The 26,999-nt window shown below is 48.4% G+C and overlaps 1 protein-coding gene across 1 annotated transcript in view; it reads left to right on the forward strand.

Moving 5' to 3' along the window:
- The first annotated feature begins 18,004 nt into the window (after positions 1-18,004).
- LOC139059316 (uncharacterized) overlaps positions 18,005-26,999 on the forward strand; it is a 28,594-nt gene continuing 19,599 nt past the window's right edge. The window contains exon 1 of the mRNA XM_070537546.1: positions 18,005-18,195. Coding sequence (XP_070393647.1) covers positions 18,166-18,195 — 30 coding nt within the window. The 5' untranslated portion in view covers positions 18,005-18,165. The remainder of the gene's footprint in view (positions 18,196-26,999) is intronic.

Genomic DNA, 26,999 nt, shown 5'->3' on the forward strand with positions numbered 1-26,999 from the left:
TGGGTTGATGATGATGATGAATCCTCAATAAATGGCACAAACCCACTATGGGGGATAGGCCACGAATCGGGTGGTAATATGATTTTTCCGTGAGCGCGGTGAAGAGGACGTTATAGGCTCGCGGCGTAGAAGCTGCAGCTACTAAAGAGGAAATGCTGCGCGTATATACAGCGAGAAGAAAAAAAAAGAACAATGGGAGACGTAGAAAACAGTTAGAAATAGGTTAAAATACGAGGAACGCAACTATAGTCAAAGAACGCGCACTTCACTGACAAAAAGAAGGAGCATGCCTGGTGGGCACGAGATTACAAGGAAAAAAGAAGAGGAAGCATCTCCTTCGTCGAGTGCTGACGTTGATGCCCACAATGGCGACCGGAATTGGGCGCACATCAATTTGAAGCTATCATTCCAATCACGACTAAATACATTTCGTAAGATATTATAATATCTGATGCTGGGTTCATTGCGGCCCGTTGAAAGCCATCTTGCAAACTTGGTCAGTAAAAAAAAAAAAAAACCGCAACATTCTCCCTTTTTGTCGAAAAAAAAAAAACAGATGACGATCAGGAGGTATTCACACGAGAAACATTTTCGCACGGGCATATGGGTCGAGTCGAGTGACGTCAGCCGTCACGAAAACTTACCCGTAGACGCGTCGTAGACGTCCCCCGCTCACACGGGTGAGACAACCGGGGAGGGAAACCAGTGTTAGCAGGCTATTCTGGCGGCAGTGGCGTAGCGAGAAATTTCGTTCGGGGGGGGGGGGGGCTAATTTTGCAGCTTGGCCCCCTCCGTATAGAATTAACCGAGAGAACTATATATATATATATATATATATATATATATATATATATATATATATATATATATATATATATATATATATATATATATATAGTTGTGTATTGCGAGTAATTGCTCCGAAATTATAGTCGCAATAGAGAACACATATAAAAAGCAGGAGTTCTGCAAAATATACGAGGGCGAGTCAAATGAAAGTGAGCCAGTGCGAATATATGACAAACGGGGTACTTTATTTAAAAGTAGTCATCATAAGTATTTAGACACTTCTCCTACTAACGAGTCGCGTAATTCCCGTCTCATAAGACTCCTTGGGTTGCTGCCTGAAAAATCTGTAAATGACTACACGTCTTCTTCCGACACGAATCTGGTTCCCTTGAGCAGTTTTTTCAGATTTTACCAAATGTGGAAGACGTAAGGCAACAGGTCTGGGCTGCATGAGGGATGTTGCAGCATTTCCCACTTGAACTTTGCCAGTTTTGTATTAACCACATCAGCGACGTGGGAACGGGCAACGTCGTGAAGCAAGATGTTCCCAATGCTCAATTTTCCACGTCGTTTGTTCTTGATTGCGACACGCAGCCGATCCGACCTTTCACAATATCTGAAACGATTTAGAATCTTTCCAGGTTTAGAAAATTTGATCAATAATGGCCCCTAACGATCTAAAATGAAGTCAACACTTTTCCGGCAGAAATGACGGCCTTTGCTTTCCTTGGGAGTGGGGAATTCAAATGTTTCCACTGTAAGCTTTGCCGTAGTGTTTCAGGCTAGTAGTAGCGGCACCATGAGTCATCCCCGGTCACACTTACAGACAAAAAGTCGTCACCCTCATCTGGGGTTCTTTGACGTGCACTTAAATCTAAGTACACGGGTGTTTTCGCCTCCATCAAAATGCAGCCGCCGTGACCGGGATTCGATCCCGCGACCTCCTGCTCAGCAGCCCAACACCATAGCCACTGAGCGACCACGGCCTTTTCAATTGTGTTGAGGGTGATTGCACGGTGGCTTTGGCCCGGCCATGGATCGTCTTTGTGACTTTCATGTGCTTCTTTGAACAGTTTGCTACAATGCTTCACAGTGGCCAATGACACGCAATGTTCAACGCATACGGCAGCTATACGGCGAATAAATTCTTTTTGGGAAACATCTTCATTTGCCAAAAGCCTCAAGACATCAAGCTGTTCAACTTTTGGAGTGTCCATTATGTCACGCAATCGTGTTCAACCCAGTGTATGAGATCATTAAAGAACATTTAACCTCACCTCTGCATGTCACTTGTAAATGAGATGCGTATGTGCTACGCGCATGCCTCGAAAATAATGAACCGAACAATTATTGCGCGGCGCGGGTTGCTCACTTTCATTTGACTCGCCTTCGTACATTAGAAATGCGAAGATACAATGGAATATACAAATGTGAAGATACAGTTTGATACAGGGCCAAAAATTGTCACTGGAAACAAAGTTCACTGTGCACATACACAAAACCTCGCAACAAGATGTTTAAATATACGTGTAAGTCTCCAATAAATCTACGACCCAAGAAAAAGCCACTATATATAATGCATCAAACAAGGCAAATAAACATGTTGCGCAACCACAGATTCACAAATCACAGCACCTCCCCCCTCCCTCCACTCCCAAAATGTATGGCGTGCGACGGAAGGCGGCGCGCTTCCTCCCCGCTTTCCTCCCTTGTACACACAAGACTGAGCCACCATCGTCGGCTCAACCCCTCCCCCCACGCTTTCACTCGCACATAGAGCATGCGGTCACGATGTTATCGCCCTTGGCCTTTATTTATACGGAACATGAGGGCAACGGCAGGAATGCGCCGGGAGTCTTCATATAGCTGCTATCGCAATAATATAATAGTATCCGGCAACTGAAGCGTCCCGTGGCACATTACTTTCCGCAAAAGAAGTAACAAAATCGAACTTTCACCATGCGACAATTCGCTGCGCCACAACGTCTTCTTTGTTTTTTTTTTGTTTTGTGGGGCGGGGAGCGGCGAAATAGAATAACGCAAAGGAAAGCATGTTGGCTACAATCGAATCCCTACTTTGGGCACCTAGTGTGGCTACCGAAGGAATATCGAGGAAAACGTGTGACGCTTGGTCCACAGAAAACCATACGCATACTGCTCGGTATCCTACACCGGCGAGACAAAATTTTCTGGAGAGGTTGCGCTCAAGCGAATGCGTCGCAATCCGTCGAGTCCCCGCAGTGCTGGCGGCGAGCGACTATGCATTGTTTCTTTTTCTCGTCTGCTAGCGAGAACGCGTCCAAAACTCTGCCAGGTGAAAATGCAGTCGGCCAGAGAAAAACGAACGCGCATCCAAGTGCGCCGCGCGGTTGTCGATGCAGCACGAGAAAAACGCATGCGCTCTGGTTGGATCAGCAGCCCATGGGCTGCGAGAACAAAAAAAGAAGAGCGAGAAAGAGGCTCAATATATCCTCACGAATAAAAGACTAGGTAGAAAAATAAATAAGAACTTAGGTACAATGGTGGCTTTAGTGTCTTGACATGGATACTTTGGTGCAGGTGAAAAAAAATGTTCATATTCTTTTCTGTGAAATAATGGCACAAATGAACCGCCACAACGCTTTGTCTCGTCGGACCTCGCTGCGTGCTTTGTGAACTTGTCTGAGAGTATGTTGATTTGGCTTGTCTCTTTGTATGGCCCGATGTACGACTTTAGAAAAGTCGATGCACCTTTGGCGTCAAATGTTTACAACAGCATTAAACCCACAAAGTTCCGCAATTGAAAATCTAAAGCACGACTTTGGAAATGTCAATGCACCTTTCGCATCAAAATGTTATGAGAACTTTATACCCACAAAGTTTCAGAATTGAAATCCAAGCGCTCCATAAATACTGCGGCCTCCGCGAGATGCCGAGACGAGGCCGCTCGCCATCAAAACGCCCTTGAAATCTTGTACTCGGTAGGGCTCCTTGCGTTACGATATGCGAGTCCCGATGCATGGGCGTTTCCACGAAATCCAGCCCAATTTTTCAATGTTTGCGCTAAAATGTATTTTCGAGCGTGAATTAAGGACATTCTAGACAAAATCGAGCATGATTTCGGGCGCCGGGAGGTGTTTTCGTCGGCGGCGCATGAGAGCACGAAAAAATTTCGGGGGGGGGGGCTGAAGCCCCATAAGCCCCCCCCCCTGGCTACGCCCCTGTCTGGCGGCTACTACTCATAACACAATTCTAGCCCTTGATCTATGTTACTGGATGAGGGTGGGCCATTACTTCTACGAGAAATCAAAATATTGAATTAAATAATAACGCAATTACGCTAAATAACTTTTCAACAATAGTAGACTCCCTTCAAGACGAACTCGAAGGGGCCATTAAAAATTGGGAGGACGCTTAAGCTTCGCCTTTAAGAGTGGAACGCGATGGCATTCAAAGGTACCTGACTGCCTGTGACGCTTGCCGGCAATTGCAGCGTATGTAACTGCAATGTTCGACGGGAAATGCCCGTGGCGAACGCTATGCACGAAGGTGGGCTTTCTGGTCGAGACGCGGCCAGACGCTGCCACATAGATGTGGCAGAGGCGAGCGCCGTTTCGAAGTCTTTAAAGAAAGCAGGAGCACTGCTCCGTGGACTCTGAGATACTCACGCGCCGGCGTGCGCAAATGGCGACCGCTGTCTTCGTTCTGTTCATTGTAGAAACGCTATAAAATGGGTTTGTTTGAGTGTTCGCCTAACATAATTAGGTTTTCTCGTACATTCAAATTACAATTCGAGAGCTATTATGTCTCTAGGTTGTGTTTAAGTCATAGCTTACGATTTTTCTATGCATTTTAGCTTGAAAAACTAAATTAGTTCAGTGAATCGCTTGCACCACATGGTCGGCCAGAGTATGTAGCGTTCGAAAACTGACGCCATGGTTCTGAGGTTGTGCGACAAAAGCATTTGAAACTTCTTGTGTGGTGTTTCTTCACTCGTAATAACTATTTTGTACACCGTATGTATTGAAAATCATTGTATACATGAGATATCAGATGTAAGTGTAACTTTGCCATTCCGTGGTTATGCGTGTTATATGTTGAAGCCTGAGGACTCGGACATTACATCGGAAGCGGGGTGTGCTTCGTATTTTATATGTTATCGTCCTGGTGGAATTGTGCCGTGATTATGACTCAGTGTTCGTATCGTCTCTTGTCGAAATAAACTTATTCTAAACAGGACAATCTTTGGCGACGTCTCAAATATCTTACTTCAAGACGGTAAATGACGTACACCTAAAACGAGGGGAAAAATCGCGTAAAAAGCATGTAATTAGTTGAACTTACGTGACGATGCCACTTCTTTTTTTCCCTGGTCGACCGATCCGCGCCTTGGGGACACTACATCTGAAGCGGAGAACTAGGTGAATTTGAAGAAATATTCATTGTGTTCTTTTTAATTTATTATTTTATTTACAAGATACTGCGGTCGAAAGACCAAGTTGGAGTGCGTAAGAAAAGCAGTTGACAAAACAAATTAAAAAAAAAGACATTGTAACACGGTAGAGAGCAGGTACAAACTGCACCCAGCTTTTTTGAAGATTGCCTATGGCAGATAGCACAATTCTCAACCTTGATCTAAATTACTCGATGACACGGCCATTACTTCTACAAGAAGTCAAAATGTTCAATTGGATAATTTACTAAATGTGCAAATTAACGTTTTAATTATTTAGTTCACGTCACATACTTCAATCTACGAATTATTGCCGTTGAGTTCACACGGAGTACTCACTTGGAACGAATTCTCTGGACAGCACCAGTTCCGAGATATTAATTTTGAATGTGTCCGACGAAATGCATTCGCATCCCAGTCGGGATGAAGTACGAATTTCCAGCCAGTGGAACACCCGTGCATTTCGACGGACTACTTGAAAATTATTATCTCGGAACTGGTGTTCTCCAGAGAATTCGTTGCAAGGGTCATGCGAACTCGGCGAGTATAATCGTAGATTGAAATACGTGGAGTAAATACAATGAATTCTCGTTAAAACGTACTCGGTTGAGCCAAATGTTCGCAATAACGAACAACATTGGAAAGTTTGTTTGGTTTTCCGTAGACTCAATGAAAAAGAAAAAAAATGGCTGTGGCTTAGCTAAGGTTAAGCCCAGGATGCGAAGCATACTAGCCTTTATTTTAGTTGTTATGCGTTGCATATTGCAATCACTCAGTTCAGCCCTTGGGCGCGGCCGGGCAGCCACCATTTAACCACGTGACGTGACGTCACGACAGCCGGAGGAAAAGCTGGGCCCGAACTCGCGCGGTCGCGCGCGGCCGCAGCCACCACCTGACTCCCGCTCCTCCCGCTAGGGGCGCTGCGCCGGCGCGTTCATGTGATAGCTACGCGGCCACGCGCGGCGCAGCAAGGAAGAGCGTGGTTGTGCGGCTAGTATGCTTCGCACAAAAACTGCTTAAGACGAACCGCCTCAGACATGCTCTTCAGTTAAGACGAATATTCGGAGTGAGCGCCTTCGCTGCCGATCCCGGAGGCTCGGGTGCCTCGATGCGCCGCGCCTGCGGGCGCGCGCATTCTTGCATCCTACTGGAGGCCTGCGGCGCATATGTCCCGTGGATAGAGGCGAAAGCAAGAGGAGGAAACAAAGAGCGTCAGTGACGTTGCACTCGACGTTGCAATCGACCTTGCACAGCGTACGGTGCGCGAGGACGATGTTGTCAAGAGAGGAACCCGGTATGTCCGTTTCGCAAACGAAACATGCAGTAACTGCCAGAGGAGGTCAAGCCAGCGCGTTCCCGCCTACGACGTTTCGCCTCGGTTCTCTTTCCCCACTTCGCTTAACGTCGCCTAAACTTTCATCTAGGTTGCGTTGCTTTGCAGCGCGCTCAGCGCTCTCCTTCGTACGTGAACTGCCTCGGAACCTGCGCCAATGCCTTCTTTAACTTTATAGTGAACTTTTTCCTGCGGCACGAAGCACAGGACCTTTAAGGTTATTAGGTGAGATGACATCGTTCGTGGCTGCTCGCTGATTTGCACAGAAGCGCCAAACGTCCATCACGGACCGCATGGATGAAACCAACCAAGAGTACCACTTGAAAACAGTTTTCTATTAATGTGGTCATCGTTGTGGCACCACATGCAACGCAACTTCGCAAATGCGACAGGGCCGCCTACCACAAGAACGTGGTAGGCAATACGACAACTGTATCGCATGCGCGATATGGTTGCTGCTTTTATGTGCAGCTGAGTCAAGATTCTCAGGCACCATCAAGAAATTCCGCTGTGTCCCCCGCCCAGCGGGGATCGTTTGTTAATTACGTCCGGACAGGTCTGCCCTCCCTGGGGATGCGCGGCTGCGGCGCGCATTCTCGCAAAACTTTGACGCTGTTGTCACGTGATGTGCACTCCCCATACTCTTAAAGCAGTTTGCACCCTCTGGGGCGTATCTTGCCTCACAAAAATAATCGTCATCTACCTTGCCTGTATTTCATTTCTATAAAGCTGCGAGCCCGGTACTTCCAGGTCATGAACGACATGCGCGTTTTCAGCGTGACATACAGCATTCTTGGCACGGAAATTTTCAAGTACGGTAACGCAAGCAAGGCAGATGACGATTATCGTTGTGGGACAAGCCCCAGAGGGTGCATACTTCTTTATTAGTGCACGTGCACTCCACCGTGTCAATACCCCTTAAAGCATGAGCTTGCTTGCTCTTCCGCTACTCTTGAGCCGATGATTTGAGGCCACGTCACGTTATTAATGCATAATTCTTTAGCGTAACGAAGTAACAACTACCTTCGGATACTTGAAGGAGGAGGAATAGATTTTAATGAAGAGAAAGGAGGAGAGGTCGGCCTGGAGAGCATGTCTCTAGCCTGATACTCCTCTCAGGGGAAAGGGGAAGTACGAAATACAGCACTGATAGAGACGCCCTAAAAGGAAATGATCTGTTCCTGCCTTTAATTGTTTTTGTTTATAGCGAGTGCAGCAGATATATTGTGGCAAAAAACGGAGATGCAGCTTTGTAGACAAGTGCGGCTGTGAATGAGATATCGAATACTAAGCGCGTCACTTCCTGGCTCCGGAATGCAGTTTCTTGAATATACAGAAGGGACTATAAGAGTTCTCAGTAGTTCCGTACTAAAACTTTCAGCCGTACCTAGCGCCATGAGGTCCTGAGTGAATATGTGCAGCTCAAGCTAGCACGTGGTATGAGCATAGAGAAAGGTATGAGTAGAAAACGTTTTTTGTATAACCTCTACCACTTCTAATCGGTTTCCCTTTGCAAATTGGACCATCTTCGGCATCCTTTGAGGATGCGCATCATGCACTTCGTCCGACTTCCATCGCATCATCTCGCCTCACTTCCTGCCGCTCGACCTCGTTCAGCGTTTAGCAGAATTATTGCCGTGTTGGAACCTCAGTGCTGACACCCTTTATTGCAGTCGCACCGCTGGCATGAGTTGTTGCAAATGGGTCGCAAGCCCCAAGGGTAGCGTTTGCCTGGCGGCCTGGGGCACACTGGAAGCATCCGAAGGTCCCGGCAAAGCATGAGTCGACTGCTAACAGAACAACTTGTTTATTCTAGCATCGCAAAAGAGCGTCCGGTCAGGTCGACCGAAGTGGAGAGACAGGAGAGCACGCTTCTCGACAGAAGAATTCGGAGCCTCCCTCTTGGCGTCCGGGGGCAGCTGCTTTTATACTCTTGGCGTCGCGGGCAAGAAGGAAGGTCACGGGACGACACCACGTGACAGCGAGGCATGGACGAGCTGAGAGACATGTTGAGACGAGTGTAGTGACGCATCAGCCGGGCCGGCGCCGGTCAGACCTCCTCGCTTCACACTAGGGGAGCTCCTCTCCCCGGCTGCCGCGCTTTGACAAGCGTGGGCACACACACACACACGCACACACAAAGACACGTGGCACTGAACATCCCGGGACGCGCTTGGTGGGGATGCGTTGCGGCCGCTCCGAACGGGCCAAAATGTCCGCCGCTTTGAACGAAGCCCCGGCGTCCGTTGCATCCGCGCCGGCTATACCGCGCGTCGTAGGCGAAACGTAGCAGACCGCCCCGCCGGGGGAAGGAGATCCCGATTGTCAGGGGACTGCATCCGCTGTCCGGAGGGATGTCGCTCGATGATGCTCATAACCGAAGTCGGTCGTCCCTCGGCGTTTCTTGAGCGCAGCGCACCGAGAAGGCCTCGTTCTCACGTTCAGGTTCACACAGGACACTGCAAAGTGACTTCGGGAGAGTTGCCATCCTTCTCTCGTTCCCAGCAAGCGTTAGAACTACGCCGAAACTCAGCCTCTCAGGCAGCAAGCACGGAACAACCCTCACTAAGCCATGCCAGGCTCTTTCCCCATTTATACTACTGCCTAGTTCCTTACAGTAGTCTAGCAGCACTCAGAACGCGTCCACAAATCGGAAAATTGCACTAGAAAGCACATCATCACTTTGAAACACTACACAAAAGCAATATGTTAAAAATCCTGCCTCAGGAAGAAAAAACATCAGTAACAAACAATTTTGAGGCTGATTCCCACGTTAGGGGCTTCGACTTAAGCCATCGGCGTTACCGTTGAGACTCCCCTTTTTGTAACGCACCTCAAAGGAATATTGTTGCAAAGTGAGGCTCCAGCGCAGGAGGCGGCCATTTGTGGAAGAGATGGTCTGCAGCCATTGGAGAGGGCAGTGATCCGTCTCGAAGCATGCGAAGCGGAGATCGCAGCGAGCGACCGTACACAAGCTGAGCTGGCGAAAACCCCGTAGCCGGATGCGGCGCGGTCCTCAATGCAAACATCGCCCCAGGCAGAAACAGCTCCCAGTCAGTTTGTTGTTCAAACCACAAGGCTCTCAACATGCGCTTCATGACGGAGTGGAGCTTCTCAACGGAATTCGACTGGGGGTGGTACACTGAGCTGTGTAACAGCTTTACCCAACACCTTTCGAGAAAGGCTGTCGTCAAAGCGCTAGTAAACACTGTGCCCTGATCTGATTGGATTTCCGCAGGAAAACCAACTCGCGCAAATATGGACAGTAGTGCATTGACTATCTCAACTGAGCTGAGTTCTTTAAGCGGCACTGCTTCAGGGAACTTTGTCGCTGGGCAGATCACAGTCAAAATGTCTCTGTACCCCGTGGCTGTTACCGGCAGAGGTCCCACTGTATCAATAACGAGCCGTCTAAAAGGCTCCGTAATGATAGGTACCAACTTCAATGGCGCCCTCGATTTGTCCCCTGGTTTGCCCACCCGCTGACAGGTGTCACATGTCCTCACAAAGTGGTCTGCGTCCCGAAAACACCCTGGCCAATAGTACTCTTGCAAGAGACGGTCCTTAGTTTTCTTAACTCCTAGGTGTCCGGACCACGAACCCCCATGCGACAAGCGCAACAGATCTTGACGGTAGCACTGAGGCACGATCAGCTGATCGAACTCCACTCCCCTGCGGTCTAGATACTTCCGGTACAGGACCCCACCTCTTTCCACAAAGCGAGCATTTTTCTTGGCGATAACTTCCTTGATAATGCAGCGTATGTTTTCTAGGCTGCCATCCTTCTTTTGCTCGGCTATCAAAGCCGCCCGGCTGACTTTTAGCAACCTATTAAGTCCGTTTGACGTAGGCGCGATGAGCAAATCTGCAGATAGCTCTTCTAACTTTCCCGCATCGGGCATTTCCTCTCCAGTATCTGGTGCCTTTAACGCTACTTGCTCAATTTTATTCATTTCGGGCGTGCTCTGCCTATCAGCTTGCTGCGCCTCTGACCCTTTCTCATTGTTGGACAACGTCGGCCCCGCAACTACCGCCTTTGCAGCGAGCTCCCGAACCTTCGATCTGGTTAAGGCCTGAACGCTAGCCTCACCAAACAAAAGCCCCTTCTCGCGCAGGAGGTGATCGGACCTGTTCGAAAATAGGTACGGGTACTGGGGGGCGGCAGCATAGATGACACTGCCGCCTCCGTCTCAAGTGCTCCGAAAGGTCCTTCAATAAGCACTTTTGCTACGGGCAGACACACGCTATGAGCTTCCACGGCTTGCTTGATCCATGCGCACTCGCCCGTGAACATATCGGGTTCTACGTAAGAGGGGTGAACTACCTCCATCGTAGCTGCGGAATGGCGAAGCACTCGGCACTCTTTCCCGTTCACGAGGAGGTCTCGCATGTAAGGCTCGAGAAGCTTCATGTTCTCGTCTGTGCTGCATAATGACAAAAACACGACTTTTGTTTTTGTTTCTGGACACTGCGCCGAAAAGTGACCCGGCTTCTGGCACGTATAACACATGCGCACTTGCCTCGTCTCGAACCGCTTTCTGCGTTCGGCTTCGGCTGCCGCCGTCTCCTTACGTTCGGTCGGACTGCTTTCACTCGCATCCGCACTACGTGTGTCCCCCTTTGCTCTCATGGGCGTGAACTTCAGCCTCTCAAACTCGGAGCCAAATTCACCCTTTTGACCGTCCTTAGCTCCGCGAGCCCGACGCGTCACAAACTCTTCGGCTAGCTCAGCGGCTCTAGCCACCGTACTAACGTCTGGCCTATCCAAGACCCAGTACCGCACGTTCTCAGGTAACCGACTATAAAACTGTTCCAGCCCGAAACACTGCAGAACTTTCTCGTGGTCACCAAACGCTTTCTCTTCTTTGAGCCACTCCTGCATGTTTGACATTAGCCTGTAGGCAAACTCTGTATATGACTCACTTTTGCCTTTCTCATTTTCTCGAAACTTCCGACGGAACGCCTCCGCTGACAGCCTGTACTTTTTTAGCAGACTCGATTTCACTTGGTCGAAATCCTCTGCCTCCTCTCTATTCAAGCGAGCGACTACGTCGGCCGCCTCGCCGGGTAACAAAGTGAGCAAGCGCTGTGGCCACGTTTCCCGAGAGAACCCCTGCTTCTCGCACGTTCGCTCAAAGTTAACCAGGAACAAACCAATGTCCTCTCCAAGCTTAAAAGGCCGCATCAGGTCAGTCATTTTGAACAATACTCGTTCTCCTGCACCGTGTGTCTGACTTCCATTACGAGCGCGTTCCATCTCTAACTCGAGACGCTTCATTTCCAAAGCGTGTTGACGGTCGCGCTCTCTTTCTTTCTCTTGTTGCTCTCGTTCTATCTGTTCTTTACGTTCACGCTCATCTATCTGTTCTTTACGTTCACGCTCATCTTTCTCTTTTTGTACTTTTCGTTCATGCTCATCTTTCTCTTTTTGTTCTTTAAGTTCGCGCTCCTGTCTTTGTGCCCTCTCCTCAATGGTCTCAAGGCATTCCGACAGCTCGTCATCCTCAGCTTCTAACTCAAGAATAGCCCTTAGCCGTTCTGGTTTTCTGAGTTTGTCTGAGACATCCAGACCCAACTCTCTTGCAAGCTCCAGCAATTTCGGTTTGCGCAACGACTTCGAATCCATGGCTGCTCTGAATGCTGCTTTCTCTACTGCCTACTATTGTCTTGACGCAAACTAACCCGGCAGCAACGACAACCACAATTACCAGCTCTGTTTCTGACACTAACAAAAGCCTGGCAAAACTCAGAAGAAAGTCCTGCACTCACCAAACCTCGCAGCCAAGAATTCAGCGCAGTCGTTCCGCTGCAGCCAACCAGTCATCACACAGAGCTCGTTGCACTGCTTCCGGATGGTCGTTGTGCTGCTCAGCATACAGTCAACCGCATATCTTCGCTGCTGGCCTCCGTTGTCGCGATCTCACCGCTGGCAACCAGCTGTTGGAACCTCAGTGCTGACACCCGTTGTTGCAATCGGACCGCTGGCACCCGTTGTTGCAAATGGGTCGCAATCCCCAAGGGTAGCGTTGGCCTGGCGGCCTGGGGCACACTGGAAGCATCCGAAGGTCCCGGCAAAGCATGAGTCGACTGCTAACAGAACAACTTGTTTATTCTAGCATCGCAAAAGAGCGTCCGGTCAGGTCGACCGAAGTGGAGAGACGGGAGAGCACGCTTCTCGACAGAAGAATTCGGAGCCTCCCTCTTGGCGTCCTGGGGCAGCTGCTTTTATACTCTTGGCGTCGCGGGCAAGAAGGAAGGTCACGGGACGACACCACGTGACAGCGAGGCATGGACGAGCTGAGAGACATGTTGTGACGAGTGTAGTGACGCATCAGCCAGGCCGGCGCCGGTCAGACCTCCTCGCTTCACTCTTGGGGAGCTCCTCTCCCCGGCTGCTGCGCTTTGACAAGCGTGGGCACACACACACACGCACACACAAAGACACGTGGCACTGAACATGCCGGGACGCGCTTGGCGGGGATGCGTTGCGGCCGCTCCGAACGGGCCAAAATGTCCGCCGCTTTGAACGAAGCCCCGGCGTCCGTTGCATCCGCGCCGGCTATACCGCGCGTCGTAGGCGAAACGTGACAGCCGTCAGCCATAGAACATTACCGTCGAACTTCACGCCTGCAGCACCACCATCTCTACCGCTGTGGTGCCTGCCTACACTCGACACCCTTCTTGCGATTCCTGGCATCAAAAATAAAGCGGAGATGTCAACTTTCGCCCTAAAACAAACTTTGCTTTCATTCCTACATGACAACACAAAGAACGCACCCACGTGCACACGGACGGTCGAGTCGCCCTAAAGGTTCAGCTAGAGCAATGGTAATTCCCGAAAAATCTGTCACCATCAAAATCAAGACGTCTCACGTTACATCATCGACGGCTACAGAACTCGCAACCATCCGTGCTGCTCTGGAGTTTATTGGTCACAAATCACAACATTTATGGTCCATTTTTTGTGACTTGAAGGCAGCTCTCCAGTGTCTACTGTCCCATTTTAACCACGGGCCTAATGTGCAATTAGTGCCCTACATCCGACTACTCCACCATCACGCAATGGACAAGGGGCACAACATCATCTACCAGTGGATACCGGGTCACTTCGGAATTTTGAGATATCACAGTGCAGATGACGCAGCCCGATCTGCCCCCGATGGTGCACTTATACCATGCAATACCATTGTCAAGAACAGATGCAGCTACAAGTCTTCGCTCCCTCGCATGCGAACTTACGCAGACTCAGTGGAACACCAGTGAATTCACGAACGCACGTCTTCACAGATTGAATCCACGTCTGCCACCGCCACCACGGTTACCACGAGCGGAAGCAACACTTCTGTGCCGCCTGTGGCTTGGCGTTGTTAAGAATGGCGAGCTGCTAGGCAAGATTGCCACCCAGTTACGACAGGGCGACACAACGCGCATCTCCCCCTCACCGTCGCTGCAGCTAGGAGGCGTTCGAAGAGCGGCCTTTGTGCTGAAAACCGCCTCCTTCCTCCAGCCCCATCGACATTGTGACGGAACGAGTTCGGTGTGCGAACAATGGTTCCGGAGTTCCCCAACGCGGACCTGATCTGACACGCATGGACAAGCTGCCGCGGGAAAGCCGTATTTTGGTGCTTCTCATGACTCGGCGTGACGCAAGACAACGAGCTACCCACGATTGGCACCGATATTTCCCGGAACGGCAGCCCTCCAACGCCTTCGTTTGGGCATCGGAATGTGTGTGCCTTTGTGTACGTAAACTGTTCTGCGGAGCGGCAAGTTGGCGATGAGTAAACGAACAGTCGCCGCGTCGTATGGCCGGCGGACCGAGTGTATAAAAACTGTTGTTGTGCGAATGCTGGACACACTTATCTTGAGCAGTCATGTTAGACTGATTCACTTCTCTCATGCAGTCATGTTGGACTGATACTCTTTTTCTCAAGCAGTCATGTTAGACTGATTTAATTTCTCTAAATAAACCCATTTTCCTCGTTCTCGATGAGAAGCAGTTCTTCACTTCATCAACGACCTCAGCGTAGATAAGTTGGACGACGGCATGGGCCAGCTACCTTCGAATTCATGCCGTACTCCAATCTTGGCAAAGGACCACGAGCGATGGGATTGAGCCCCCAATCCTGACAGCGTGGCATTCACGAGCTCTTCCTATTCCTTCTGCATTGGAATGGCCGACAGTCCTACTTGCGACATCTGCGGCTGCGAGGAGATGATCGAGCATCTCCTCTGTGACTGTCCCCGTTACAATGTGCCAAGAGACGTGCTCGTGACGGCGCTCGAAAAACTGGACAATCGCCCCTTCAAGGAATAAAAAAGTTCTAGGACACTGGTCGAGACGGGTCTCGGCACTCACGTCCTTAAGGGCTTTGCTGAAGTTTTTAAGGGCTTGTGAATTGTGCGACTGTCCTTGAATGTTGTAGCGCGTAGCATCGCGTTAGTTTTTTTTCTCTCTTCTTTCTCCTTTTATTCCCTTTACCCCTTTCTCCAGTACAGGGTAGCCAGCCGGCACTTACACTGGCTAACCTCCCAGTCTTTCCTTCTCTTTTGTATCTCTCTCTATTTCAGTATGTAAACCGATCCACCCCGGTTTCTAGCGTCCTTAAAAAAATTGTGTGCTTACACCTTAATGTGTGTCTGTGAAATATAGGTTGTGTTTCCTTTTTTTATTTTGCAGCGAAGATATTTTTCTCTAGACGGTGAACACCGCAGTATGTATACACCGCATGCGTTCCCGGGAGGGAGGGGGGTACCCTGACCGGCTTACGTCCGTGTTACGAAACATGAACAGTAATGCGTGGGCCGATCCCAGAGATGGTGCAATATCAGGCCGACATGCGGCGGAGGCGAACAAGCACGATGCCAACTTCCATAAACAAGTTTAATATCTTGGGCCCAAGTAGAACTACATGAATTCGGCGCTGTAAGAGAAACGTATGTATATCAGAAAGAGCACTTTGTGTTGCAAGCTGGACTTCATGCGCTTTATTTGTTTTAATGTCCACGTCACGGCGGCCGCATTTCGATGGGTGCGAAATGCCAAAAAGCCTGTGCACTGAGATTTAGGTGCACGTTAAAAAACCCCTGGTGGTCAAAATTATTCAGGAGTCCCCCATCTACGGCGCGCCTTGTAATCAGATCGTGGTTTTGGCGCGTAAAAAATCATAATTTATTGTTATTATTAGTTATTTGCGCTAAATACTGTTTGACGAATAATGAGAGGGGGATCGTGGCCCGCGCTTCTGTGGTTATAACTTCACGCGCGTCGGAGATACCGGTGCGGCGGCGCTTGTGTTCACGTAGTGTGGCGCCGCATTAGAAAAATAAAAAAAAAATGTATGTTTGCATAATGTATGCAGCGCATGTATGAAGCCTAAACAGCTTCGCTAGTAATACGTCCCCTCATGAATGTTGCGGCCCTGCTATATTCCTATGTCTACAACGAACCTCCCATTTTAGAAGGATGTTCATTTTCTCCATCTAATAAACTTTTATTGCGATTAGTATTCTACAGACGCTCGAGTCTCATTCATGACATCGGCGCTGCTGTCGCCACCACCGCTGTTCTTTATAGGGCGGTATCTATCGAGACATCCTAGTGACGGCGCATGCGTGGCTGGCGCACGGAGGGTTAAAGGCATACAGTTTCTCACTATATTTATTATCTAGAGGGGAATCTGGCGACACCGTTCATGCGAGTTTCAAAATGGCCGTTCTGCAGTCATGGGAACGACGGTATATGGGTGTGCGAAGCTTGTATTCGCTCGTGTTGAGCGAGGCTTTGCCTAAAGCGTGAATATGGCTACACCATAGGAGAAAGGAACAAAATAGAAGAGGCCCTGACGTCACGTTTTTGAAGCAGGAAGCCATATTGCTGTGCCATCTTCTTTAGCGCCTACAATAAGCTCGCCGGAGCAGTTAGGCACGAGCTTTGAATTTGATAAATGAATGGCAGGGAGGTTAACCAGGACTGAGTCCCGTTGGCTACCCTATGTTGGGGAAGGGAAAAGGGGAGGAAAACTTAAGAGAACAAGAGAAAGCCCACTGTGGATATCGCCGACGTGGCAATAGTTTACAGCAAGTACTGACCTTCAGCAGTACTAGCTAGGTGGCACTAATTGTCCGCTTAAGGTATTACCGCTCAGGGAATGCGGGTTAAAACTCGCTGGAGTCGGGTCATTCTGCAATGTTTTTCTTTTTCTTGAGCCGTGTTCCTCGTTTATCGCTCTTAACAGCGCTAATGATAAGTTGTGTGCTTACACCACGCGTAACTTTGTTCTATGTTTAGCCTCATGCAAATTAAACTGAGGTGCGTGGATGGAGCTGTGGCCCGTACGCCTTGGCAAAGTTAGATCTGCCTGAAAAGCCAGCACCAGCCTCTTCGTCCGGCGCTGTTCTTCGTGTCCATTTCGTTTCTTCCTGTTGTATCACTGTTCACTGAGGCCCGATGCGTGATTATCCATGTGTCAAGTTTATGTCTAGCGATGACAGGGAAGCTAACAAATCTGTTTCGTCAAATCTGTCGGCCGCGCTGGTTTGCGTGGCGCACGCTATGCCCGACATGATAATTCTGATACGGAGCAGTCGGCGTATGCGCTGGAAAGAACGCACGCAGGCCCCCCCCTGCTGCCTGCACATCCTCGCCCCCTGCTTCGGGTCGACCCCGCGACGACGCAGTGCGACGGCCGCGTCCCGCCGCCATTGTCGCCGTCGGTGCGGCGCAGCAATGGCGGCCACGCACCGCTGGCTCCAACGGCGGCGCAAGAAGTGCGGCGCGGCCGCCACGCGGCTTCGTCATGCAACCCTGAAGTCACGCTTGGGAACACCTTCCGTGCCACGGTTGCCTTGGGGCGCCCTACCCTAGAAAGCCGCGGCGCACAAAAAGACGCCGCCGGGCACTTTCACTTTTGATTTCAAGCGCCGCTTGCTTGGCCCTGGAAGTTTTTGTTCCCGTCTCGTCGTTGCTCTGGATTTGGTTTGTAATTGCAGATCTGCGCATCTGCTTTGTCGTGCCACGGAGTCCCCTTCGCCGCATCTAGGTTTGTATTTTTGATGCAGTTTGCCGTGCGTGCTGAGCTGACTCTCTATACCGGGCACTGAGGCACAGGTCGAGCTATGTCTGCAGTGGCAGCGAGGGACGGGGAAAGAAGGGTAGGGCGAAGGGCCTGCCGTCTTCTTGTTTGAAGTTGCTTGTGCGGACAAGTGCCACGCGTTGACGTCTCGGCTGGCGTGCACGGTACGACGCCCGCAACCCGCTCTTCTTTCGTGGGCGTGTTTTTCCTCCTCTGGTTTGCTTATGGCGGGCCCCTTGACTACCGGGGTGCACTTGCCTGATGCTGTTCATTGTCTGTTGGTCCGCGCATGTCTTTCCGTCGGCGAGGAGGATGTAAGTTTGAATGCACTTGGCCGCCCGCTATAAAGAGGCGAATTGGCGGATTGGCTCGCTTTCTTGCCTGTCGGCCTGTACGCTTGTAGCGCAGCAGAAGAGTCCAGGGACCTTGCGTGTGTCGCGTGTGGTACAGCGGTCTGTTCTAAGCTGTGTGCCATCGGTGACTGCCTGCTGGCTCGGGTTTGGGGCAGGTAGCGGACGGCTTGTCCAACCGCCGCCATGAGACTATGCAGGTTAGGACTACGGGCGGTAAGTGTTCCGCGTGGTTTAAGGCATGGTTTCCTGTTATTCGCTGTCCTATTGAATCGCGTCTCGTTGAACTTGTGTCACTGAGAGGAAGCTTGAGCAGAGAGCTTCCGTGGGTGCTGTTAATTAACGACAGAAAGCGCCGATGGAGGCTGCTGGTGGTCTACGCTAGGAAGTGAAGCTCTGAAGTGTTAAGGGAATCTATTGTATGACCAGAACAGAAACGACGGAAAAACGTTTCTGTAAAACTTTAAAAAATAAGCAACAAGAAAAATCAAGGGTCTCTACGGGCTTGATGTTCAGTCATAAATAACCCTAAAGATTGGACAACGAAGCCAAAGAGCGCAAAAGAGAATTTAGTGTTTTTAAAATAGAGAATTCCGAACGTAGACAAAATTTGCGAATATCCTCACATTATTAATAAAGAAAAATTCAAACTAATGTGGCAGGAGAGATAACTTGCCGTTGGTGGGAGCCAAAGCTGCATCTTTATTTCTGCTTTCGGTTATAAGGAAAATTAAGCTTATCGTAAATTTATTCTCTTTCATTATTACACATCGACTTCAGTGAAATACACAGGTAATCTTTCTATGCATGATCTTCTAGATTTTACTGTCTACTTGCTTCATATAATTGTTATAAAATGTCTAATAAACTTGTGATTACTTCTCCGTATCTCACAGCGTTCAGGTTGTGCTCCCAGTGTGTTAAAAATGTTGTTTGTTTTTCATCAGTAACGTCCTGAGGAAACTTCTGAAGCAGAGCGCAGAGTAACATACCAAATATAAACGTGCAAAGTTAAAAGTGACGTTTAATAAAATAAAATAAAATGAGTTAGACTCTTGGGTGGCATGATCCAAACGCACAATGTGATTATGAGGCACACTGACGGGGAGAAATCTTTATTAATTTTGACCCCGTGGAGTTCTTTAACATGCACATAACTGTAAGTACAAGAGCAGGTTTGCATTTCACTCCTATCAGAATGCGCCTGGGGTTGAAACCACAACCTCGAGCTCAGCAAAGGGATGTTTTGCAATGATGTGTTTGTAGTGCATGGTGCCGAAAGCGTTTATATATCCGCTTGGCCGTATAAATTGTGTTAACAGTGCTGTTGGTCTACCCTGCCAACGAAAATTGCACGGAAGGCACTCTCGGTTTGTCACCACTTGTGAATAGCGAGAGTGAACTACTTCTATCAGCCATATGCTTTTTTTGTACGCCTCGTTATTATAACCACGTTGTTCAAGCGTAAAAATCATACCGGAGCTTCATGTCATTGCGCTCAAGATAATATAATGGAAGCGATTTCGGGGCGTTTGTGAAGTGTATGCGTGAGAACTGCCTCTGCATTGTGTGAAGGTCTATCACTGCAACATTGAATTTTTTTACATGTGATAAGAGTAGCCGGTGCCTGCGATGCACGCCCACAATTACGTATACGTGTTACGTCGGTAAAGCGCTGTTTAGGTGGACACTAAGTATACGATGTGTCTAAAACACTCGAATGCGACTTATTTTTTTTTCGTATTCTTGAGGCGGTGATCAATTCTCGCGGCGGAACAAGCACCGTCGCCGGTGCGTCAAGAATGGCCTTTGGGGAGGAGTGTGAGGTGGCTTAAGACGGGGGGAGGGGAACGGCGACATGACGTCACTCGATGTCGGGGTCGATAGCTTGCGCAGGCTATGGATAGCTCACAGTGATGAAGGAAAAAAAAAGAACACATGCTGCACTGACGAAGCACAGCAAACATAACGGCGGAAGCATGTGGAGACATACGGTAGTGAATAACCTCCACACGACATTCGTACGTTAATCTAACTCTCAAAGAAGAAAAAGAAAACAAAGCTATTCTAATGTGTTACCGTACCAAAACCACGATCTGATTTCGAGACTACTTGTAGTGGGGTTCTCGAGATAAATTTTTTTGACACCCTGGTGTTGCTCAACACCAGGGTGTCAACACGCGACCGCTGCGGCAGGGATCGAACCAGCTACCTCCAGCTTAGCAGCGCAAAGCCGTAGCCAATGATTTACCGCGGTGAATTTAAATCGTGTTGCCGAGCTTGGCTTGTCAGGCCCGGGCAAGAAATATGCTCCACAACGACTGAATTTTGGGTTCGCTCTGCGAGAGCTGAGCTAAACTAAGCCGGATTATGCCCTCCCACGGCCTTCCTGGAGGTTTGAAAATAGACATATGCTCTGCAGAACCAGTTACAAAACTAAATATTTTTATACGCAATGTAAATAGAATGAGTAAACTTAGTTATTTTTAACCATCGGGGTGATTGATTTGGGTGATTTGTGCGGTGATAATGTTTACAGGGTCGAACATGAGGCACTACTGTTCGTAGTTCATGTTCATATGTTCCAATGTTCATGTCAATGTTCATGTCAAACCAATGTTCATGTCACGGCGCGTACTTTTGAGTAACTTGCGGGCGTCTGCAGATAAAACCGCCCTCTGAAAGAAGCTCTTTCCTTCGTATTTCTTTTTCGTAATTTATCTTTGACAAGCTTTCCTTCCTGGAACGTTATTTTCACCTTTAGTCAGGAAAATGAAAAATCTGACTCTTGAAGACTGTCATGTACCGTAATCATCGTCAACAAAACAAAGAACAATACGACTAACCAAAAAAAAAAAACAAGAGGAAAGAAAGGAACCCATGCTACCCTCACACGTCCTGAATCAATTTAGTTATAACATCAGACAAGCAGCCATTGGAAGAGTTCTAATCTGGATACATAAATATTGTATATTTCCTTAACTTCGCAAAGGCGTTTCAAATCATTTCCATGCATGAAGTCCACTTGTTTGAACTTGCGAGATTGTCAGAGAAAAGTTAACGACATACTGCGCCAGATTTGTACGCTCAAATGAAATAAAAGGTACTTTTTATTTTTTGTTTAAAGCTGCCGTGTAAACCTTTACATGCAAGTGCTATACTGCACACTCTATTGCTCAAACTGTAAACCCTGTACACTCAAACTGTAACACTCACTATTCATTTCGCTCTGATTAATGCACGCTACGTAATGAGCACGCTGTAATCACCCAACGCAGCGAAATAACATGCCACCGGCAGTGGTTCCGGCACAGAACAGATTACAGGCACAGCAGGAGCCTCTCTCCTTCCGTAAGGGTGTCTCTGGCAGCACGTCGACACGCCGCATCGAAGATTCCCGCTGTTTGCCGAGGGCGAGCTGCGGCCAGTTGGCTGCGTTCTTTCGTGTCAAGAACGTGACCCACATGAAACGTGAACCAGATACCTGAACTTCACATGCGTTACGCGCATCACGCCTCCGACGCTGTGTCAGCGCAACGAAGTGAGACAGTGCGATACATATGGAGCTGAAGCTGGCCCGAGCATTCAAGCACGGCTTTCGTTTTGTGATCGCAATTTTCAGTGTGCTCCCACAGTGCTTAATAGGAAGCAGGGGTCTGTCAGAGTGTTCTCTGCAGCATATGTTTTCGATAGACTCTTAAAGCCACGTGAATAACTGGTTATTCGCACTGTGCGACTCTGTCGGCTGCGACTACCGAAGTCGATATAGAAGTGAGTTTTAGCGGTGCGAACCGAGATCACCGTTGCTGTGTATACGTGTTCCCAGCCTTAATTCTGTGTGGCCCTTCGCCTGCAGCTATGATAACAGAAAGTTTCGCTTCTCCGAAGATAAACCAATATGTTTAGGGTGCGCGTGTGTTCAGTGTGGCATAGTATCCACTGCATGATCCCTTTGCTTTTCCTGTGCAGGTGTGTTCATATTGCCTATATCTCTTGAGGCAACGGTATCAATGATATGTTTTACGCCCCAATACTTCAGGTTGGCTGTGTAGGACATAGTGCCATTTCTCGAGCAAATACGGGGCAGGCGGGTTTGACGCACGTCTCTTGATGCCAGCTATCCCTCGGAAAGAAACATTTTGGGGTCCATCGGTGGATGAGGCACGTGACTGTTGTGCCCCCACCCTTAACCTGAATACGCCCTTTTTGGTTATGCATGACGTGCCGGAAAAGTTTTAAAGTCGTGGGTTAAATACGACTTGTTCAGTAAAAAGTTCACGCAAGCGCTGCACTGACCTATAAGTTTTTTTTTTTTAGAATAGCACAGAAACTGCCCGCCATGTTGAGAGACGTCTACTTGATACCGAGTCGAGGTTTGGTGTATTAGGCGAGTAAAATCGTGGATTTTCATACAAACTTCATTGCGTACGAGTTAGATAGGGCCTTTGCAATAAATTGCTAATACAAGCCTTATAATTGGTAGCGTTATGCTGCTATGATTGTTATAACACTTAACAGTGATTATGTATGTGTTATGTAGCAGGAGCCCTATAACGTAAAACTATTCGATTGTAATTTTATTATAATTTCCCTACGTTGAATTCACTTAACTACCGTTGAAATTAAGTGTGTGCGGAGACCCTCAACATGTTTTTAACAGCCTAACCAAATGCCCTCCTCGTTTACAGAAGGTCCATTTTGTTTCGTTTTGAAGCGCTCATTGCGTGAGGACAGGCAAGGAATGCGCAAAAGTTGAAAGGTTATTAACGGAGCCCAGCCAGCAGATCGAAAGTAAATCACTGGGGATGTTGAAAACTGAGCAGAAGATGAGAAAGTGGTGCCGTCAGGATCCTCATCGTCATCTTTGCTCTTGTATAAAGGGGGAAGAAGCGGGGTGCTTCCCCATGGGGAAGGCGGCTCGTCCTTTTCTGTACATTTTGTTGACAAAATCCGAGAGAAAGGACCTTCAGAGGTGAGATCTTGCAGTCTTTACGAATCCGCGACCGCATTTCGAGTCTGGAGGAGTATTGTGAAGCCGCCGAAAAGTAAAGCTGGTGTGCGAGGCTTAACCGTCCAGGAGATCCAGATTGCGATGAATGTTATCGTGCACGATGTCTGGAACTTCGTCATGCGAAATCTTCGTGACAGATGAGACCATGACGCCGACGTTGCCTCATGTCGCAGTCGACCAGTGATTGCCTGCATTTTAGGTACTGGGGTGGATCATGGAGGCCATATTTAAAAGGCGGCCTAACCACATCACCCATCAATACGTTGTTTTCTAATGAAGTCTTCACTCACTCACTCACTCACTCACTCACTCACTCACTCACTCACTCACTCACTCACTCACTCACTCACTCACTCACTCACTCACTCACTCACTCACTCACTCACTCACTCACTCACTCACTCACTCACTCACTCACTCACTCACTCACTCACTCACTCACTCACTCACTCACTCACTCACTCACTCACTCACTCACTCACTCACTCACTCACTCACTCACTCACTCACTCACTCCAAGGCCATCGGAGGTATGAGCCACTTTAGGCCTTCTCCTTGATAGAAGATACAGTAGACATCAACCAATGGGAAGCTGCGATCGAAGAAGTTGACCATTGCGAGCGTTAGATAATTCTAGCTAAGCTCAGAGCAGAGCTTAAACTTACATGCTAAAGGCTCGACAGTCTCGCATTGAATCACTGAGGAAATGGATTGCAACAGAAGTACAGGAAAGAATGCGCTATCCGTCTATATCGCCACATCTAGTCTATTCGTGTTCGGCCTCAAGAAAAGTGTGCACATGTCATTAGACGCGTCGGCCTCACGACTAAGCGTTGAAGAAATTGGAAAGAGGCAAATTGCCATTCGCACCACAGAAAGAGCGATCTGAGATATAAGCATCAAAGAGGAACCACAATTTTTAGAGTCAACTTCTCACCCAAGGATTGAATTATCGCCATTGTTGTACATCCGTGACAGTGTCGTCAACGTGGCAGCGAAAATCCACGCGTAGTTAAATAAAGAGATTTCTACATTGGGAAAATGGGAAACCTTTAGTAAAGTCGAACGCAGTTTGCCAGATGTGGGTCTTAAGATCAAGTGCAAGACGAAGACGACAATCTATTCAGGTGTCGTACAGTCTTCACATCTGTGCCCACGAGCGTCTGGTGGAACAATACCAAATATATTTTATCAGACTAATAGAAACAGAAGCAAGACTACCAGGACGCAGAAGCGTGCCGTTTGCGCTGCTCATGGCTACAACTCGCCGAGTAAGCTACGGACACGAAGGCGGGGAAGTACACGGATTCGGTAAGCTCCTTCAGTGCAAATGCAGATAGTCAAGGTGGTGTTACAGTGGCGAATGAAACAGCCCAGGAAAAGGCAAACGGCTAAGATCCCCGCAACTTTTGCTGTGAAGACGAGAAAGCAAAACGGAAAAATGGCTTCTCAAGAAGGGCTACAGCAGATTGACGTGGAAAATCCTTCATAGCAAATTTTTCTTTGTAAAATCATTCATCGATAGCGCAAATTCATAAAAGGCGACAAGCTCAAAAGCAGGGGCATGAAACAAGCGTCGCAAGCATCGGTGGAAGATAAGGAGCAGAATAAAACCTTTATGATCCCAGCACAGCTGGCTTGGGACATGTACGAACACAGGAACAACAGTGGTACTTAGTAGTCTTCTGCATTAGTTTGTTTCGCGGACAATCACGGGGCGCGCAGGATGTTCAAAACTGAGCAGAAAAACGAGGAAGTTCTGCGGGTTCGAATAAAGGGGAAGTAGAGGGCTGCTTCATCATGCGGGACGGCGGCTCGTCCTTTTCTTTACAGGGAAAGGAGGAGTGCGCTGACGTTTCGGAGTGGTGCGACTGGTAATTATGCATTGCTGGTGTTACGGAGGAGGAGAAGAAGTGAGGAGATGCACAAGTGTCTGCAACTGGCATGCTTCCCCATGTTTAGCTTGCACTGGTGCCACGACATCTTGGGGTGGTGTCCTACGGCGCGGCCTGACCTCTCGAAAAGGTTCGACAACGTTAGACTGTCGAGAGATGTGCGGAACGGCAGCCACGACTGGAACGGATGAGAAAGCTTAGTGCACAGAACCACGAAGCGGAACGTCAGCAGCCAAGTTAGACTGCTGCAATAGCATTTACTTCGAGAAGCACTTATTTAATGCCTATTTCAGTGCAGTATGCGCAGTTGGCTGTGGTTTCATTGGCACACGCAGTAACGTTAACGTAGGATTAAATAAATTTAAGTAATTGATTGCTCCACGGAAACGTTTTCCTTTGCTCGTCCAAAACATTACGCAACAAATTCATGCATGTATCACAAAAAATAATAAAGCTTTAAGGAGGGCGTTTTATGATTTGTCCTTCTACAGCTGCTGCATTCTAGTGATGCGCAGAGCGTTCCGCGAAATAACAAAGCTGTTCGCTTACTCAGATAACCTTCTTTGATCGTTTCTGTATGGCTTCCTTATAGAGGGGCCGTACTGCAACTTCAGTTTAGACAAAAACGCTTAATAAATGAGCATTTGCTTGTTGAATAAAATAAATTTGTTTCATAACCTTACAGCGCGAAAACACCCCTCGAATAAATTTCGAAATAAATGTAAGTGCTCCAATGTTGAAAGCTGTGGCGACATGTCCGTCGATTCCCCACCTTTGTCGTTTAGCGCCCGCAAAAGGGTAGCCGCTGTTGAATCAGCTTGTGTCGTGTGACGTAAACTTTTCGAATCTCCTGACGTCAAATTTACGTAACCACCGACGCAAGCGTCGGTCGGTAACCCACAGCGTTATTTGAAAAGCCCAATCAAATGCGCTTCTCGTTTGTAAGATGTCACATTCTTTTGATTTCAAAGCGAATAGCATTGCTTACATTGAGGAGTTTTTCTTATCTAATTGACTGAGAAGAGGTGAGGAGCACGCCCAAATGGACAGAGTTTCGATGGGGCCGAGCCAGCACAGTGAAAGGAGATAACTGGATGTGGAGGGTGATGCCGGCGCCTGCGATTGGTCCGCTTCCCCGCCATGCGGTGGCTGGTCGAAAATCGCGGCAGCGCGCTACAGAAGTTTAGAAATACCGCTAAGATGGATCCTCAGCAAAGAAAAGTTGGCAGAGTGATTGCGTATCCGTGCCGAAATGTCTCGATAACGTTATACTGCCACGAATAATTTTTTATTATACGCACATAAACCCACGCTCCCCGGTAGCTCCGAGAGCCCCTGCGACAAAGATTGGCGGACAGCCACCTTCTATTCCTTTCGAAACGGGGCATTCTCCGGTTATTAAAAAACCCGCTTTGTTCGGCGTATTACTGCCCTTTTAACGCGTACACTTCACCTGGAGACGTTAAGTCCTCGCGGTTTGTGATGGGGGGGGGGGGGGTCGCGTGACAGATCAAGCGGGCGCTGCCCGGAAACGTTTGACCAATAGCGATTGGTCAAACGACGTCTTTTTCGCTAATGACGAAAAATGCGTCGAATCAGAAATTATCTTTCCTTCGTTCGGTCTAATCACGCATGCGTGTTCACTTATCATACAAATGGGGCGTTTTCGCGGTTTTTGGTGAAGTCGAGTGACAGACAAGCGCAGGGGAGGGGGGGGGGCTCCAGAATTTTTTGGCTAATAGTGGAGGGCTGATGCAAGAATTGCAATCAAAAAGCTTGGAAAATGTTTATATTATAGCGACCCTGATCGCCTTTAAGAACCACGTTTCTTTTACTTTCACCTATAGCACTGAAGGATGAATTGAGGCATCGGATACAAAGGTGCCCTTTCAGTCCATGAGTATTGTATTTCCTGCAATCAAGCAGGAAAGCATGAAATAGTAGAACGAGGTGTGCGAACACTGCTGAGGGAACGGGTGCCCGCAGTGGCTGAATAGGCATGTAGTGTTTGACTCGGAATATGCTCTAATTGTAGTTGAATGTTCCGTTTAGAACTTCGTTTTCATTGTACGCAATCAAATGAGTCCTCGGGGATGGCTCCTAGCAGTCAGCTT

The sequence above is a fragment of the Dermacentor albipictus genome, chromosome 1 (genome assembly GCF_038994185.2).
Source record: "Dermacentor albipictus isolate Rhodes 1998 colony chromosome 1, USDA_Dalb.pri_finalv2, whole genome shotgun sequence".
Classification (NCBI taxonomy): domain Eukaryota; kingdom Metazoa; phylum Arthropoda; class Arachnida; order Ixodida; family Ixodidae; genus Dermacentor; species Dermacentor albipictus.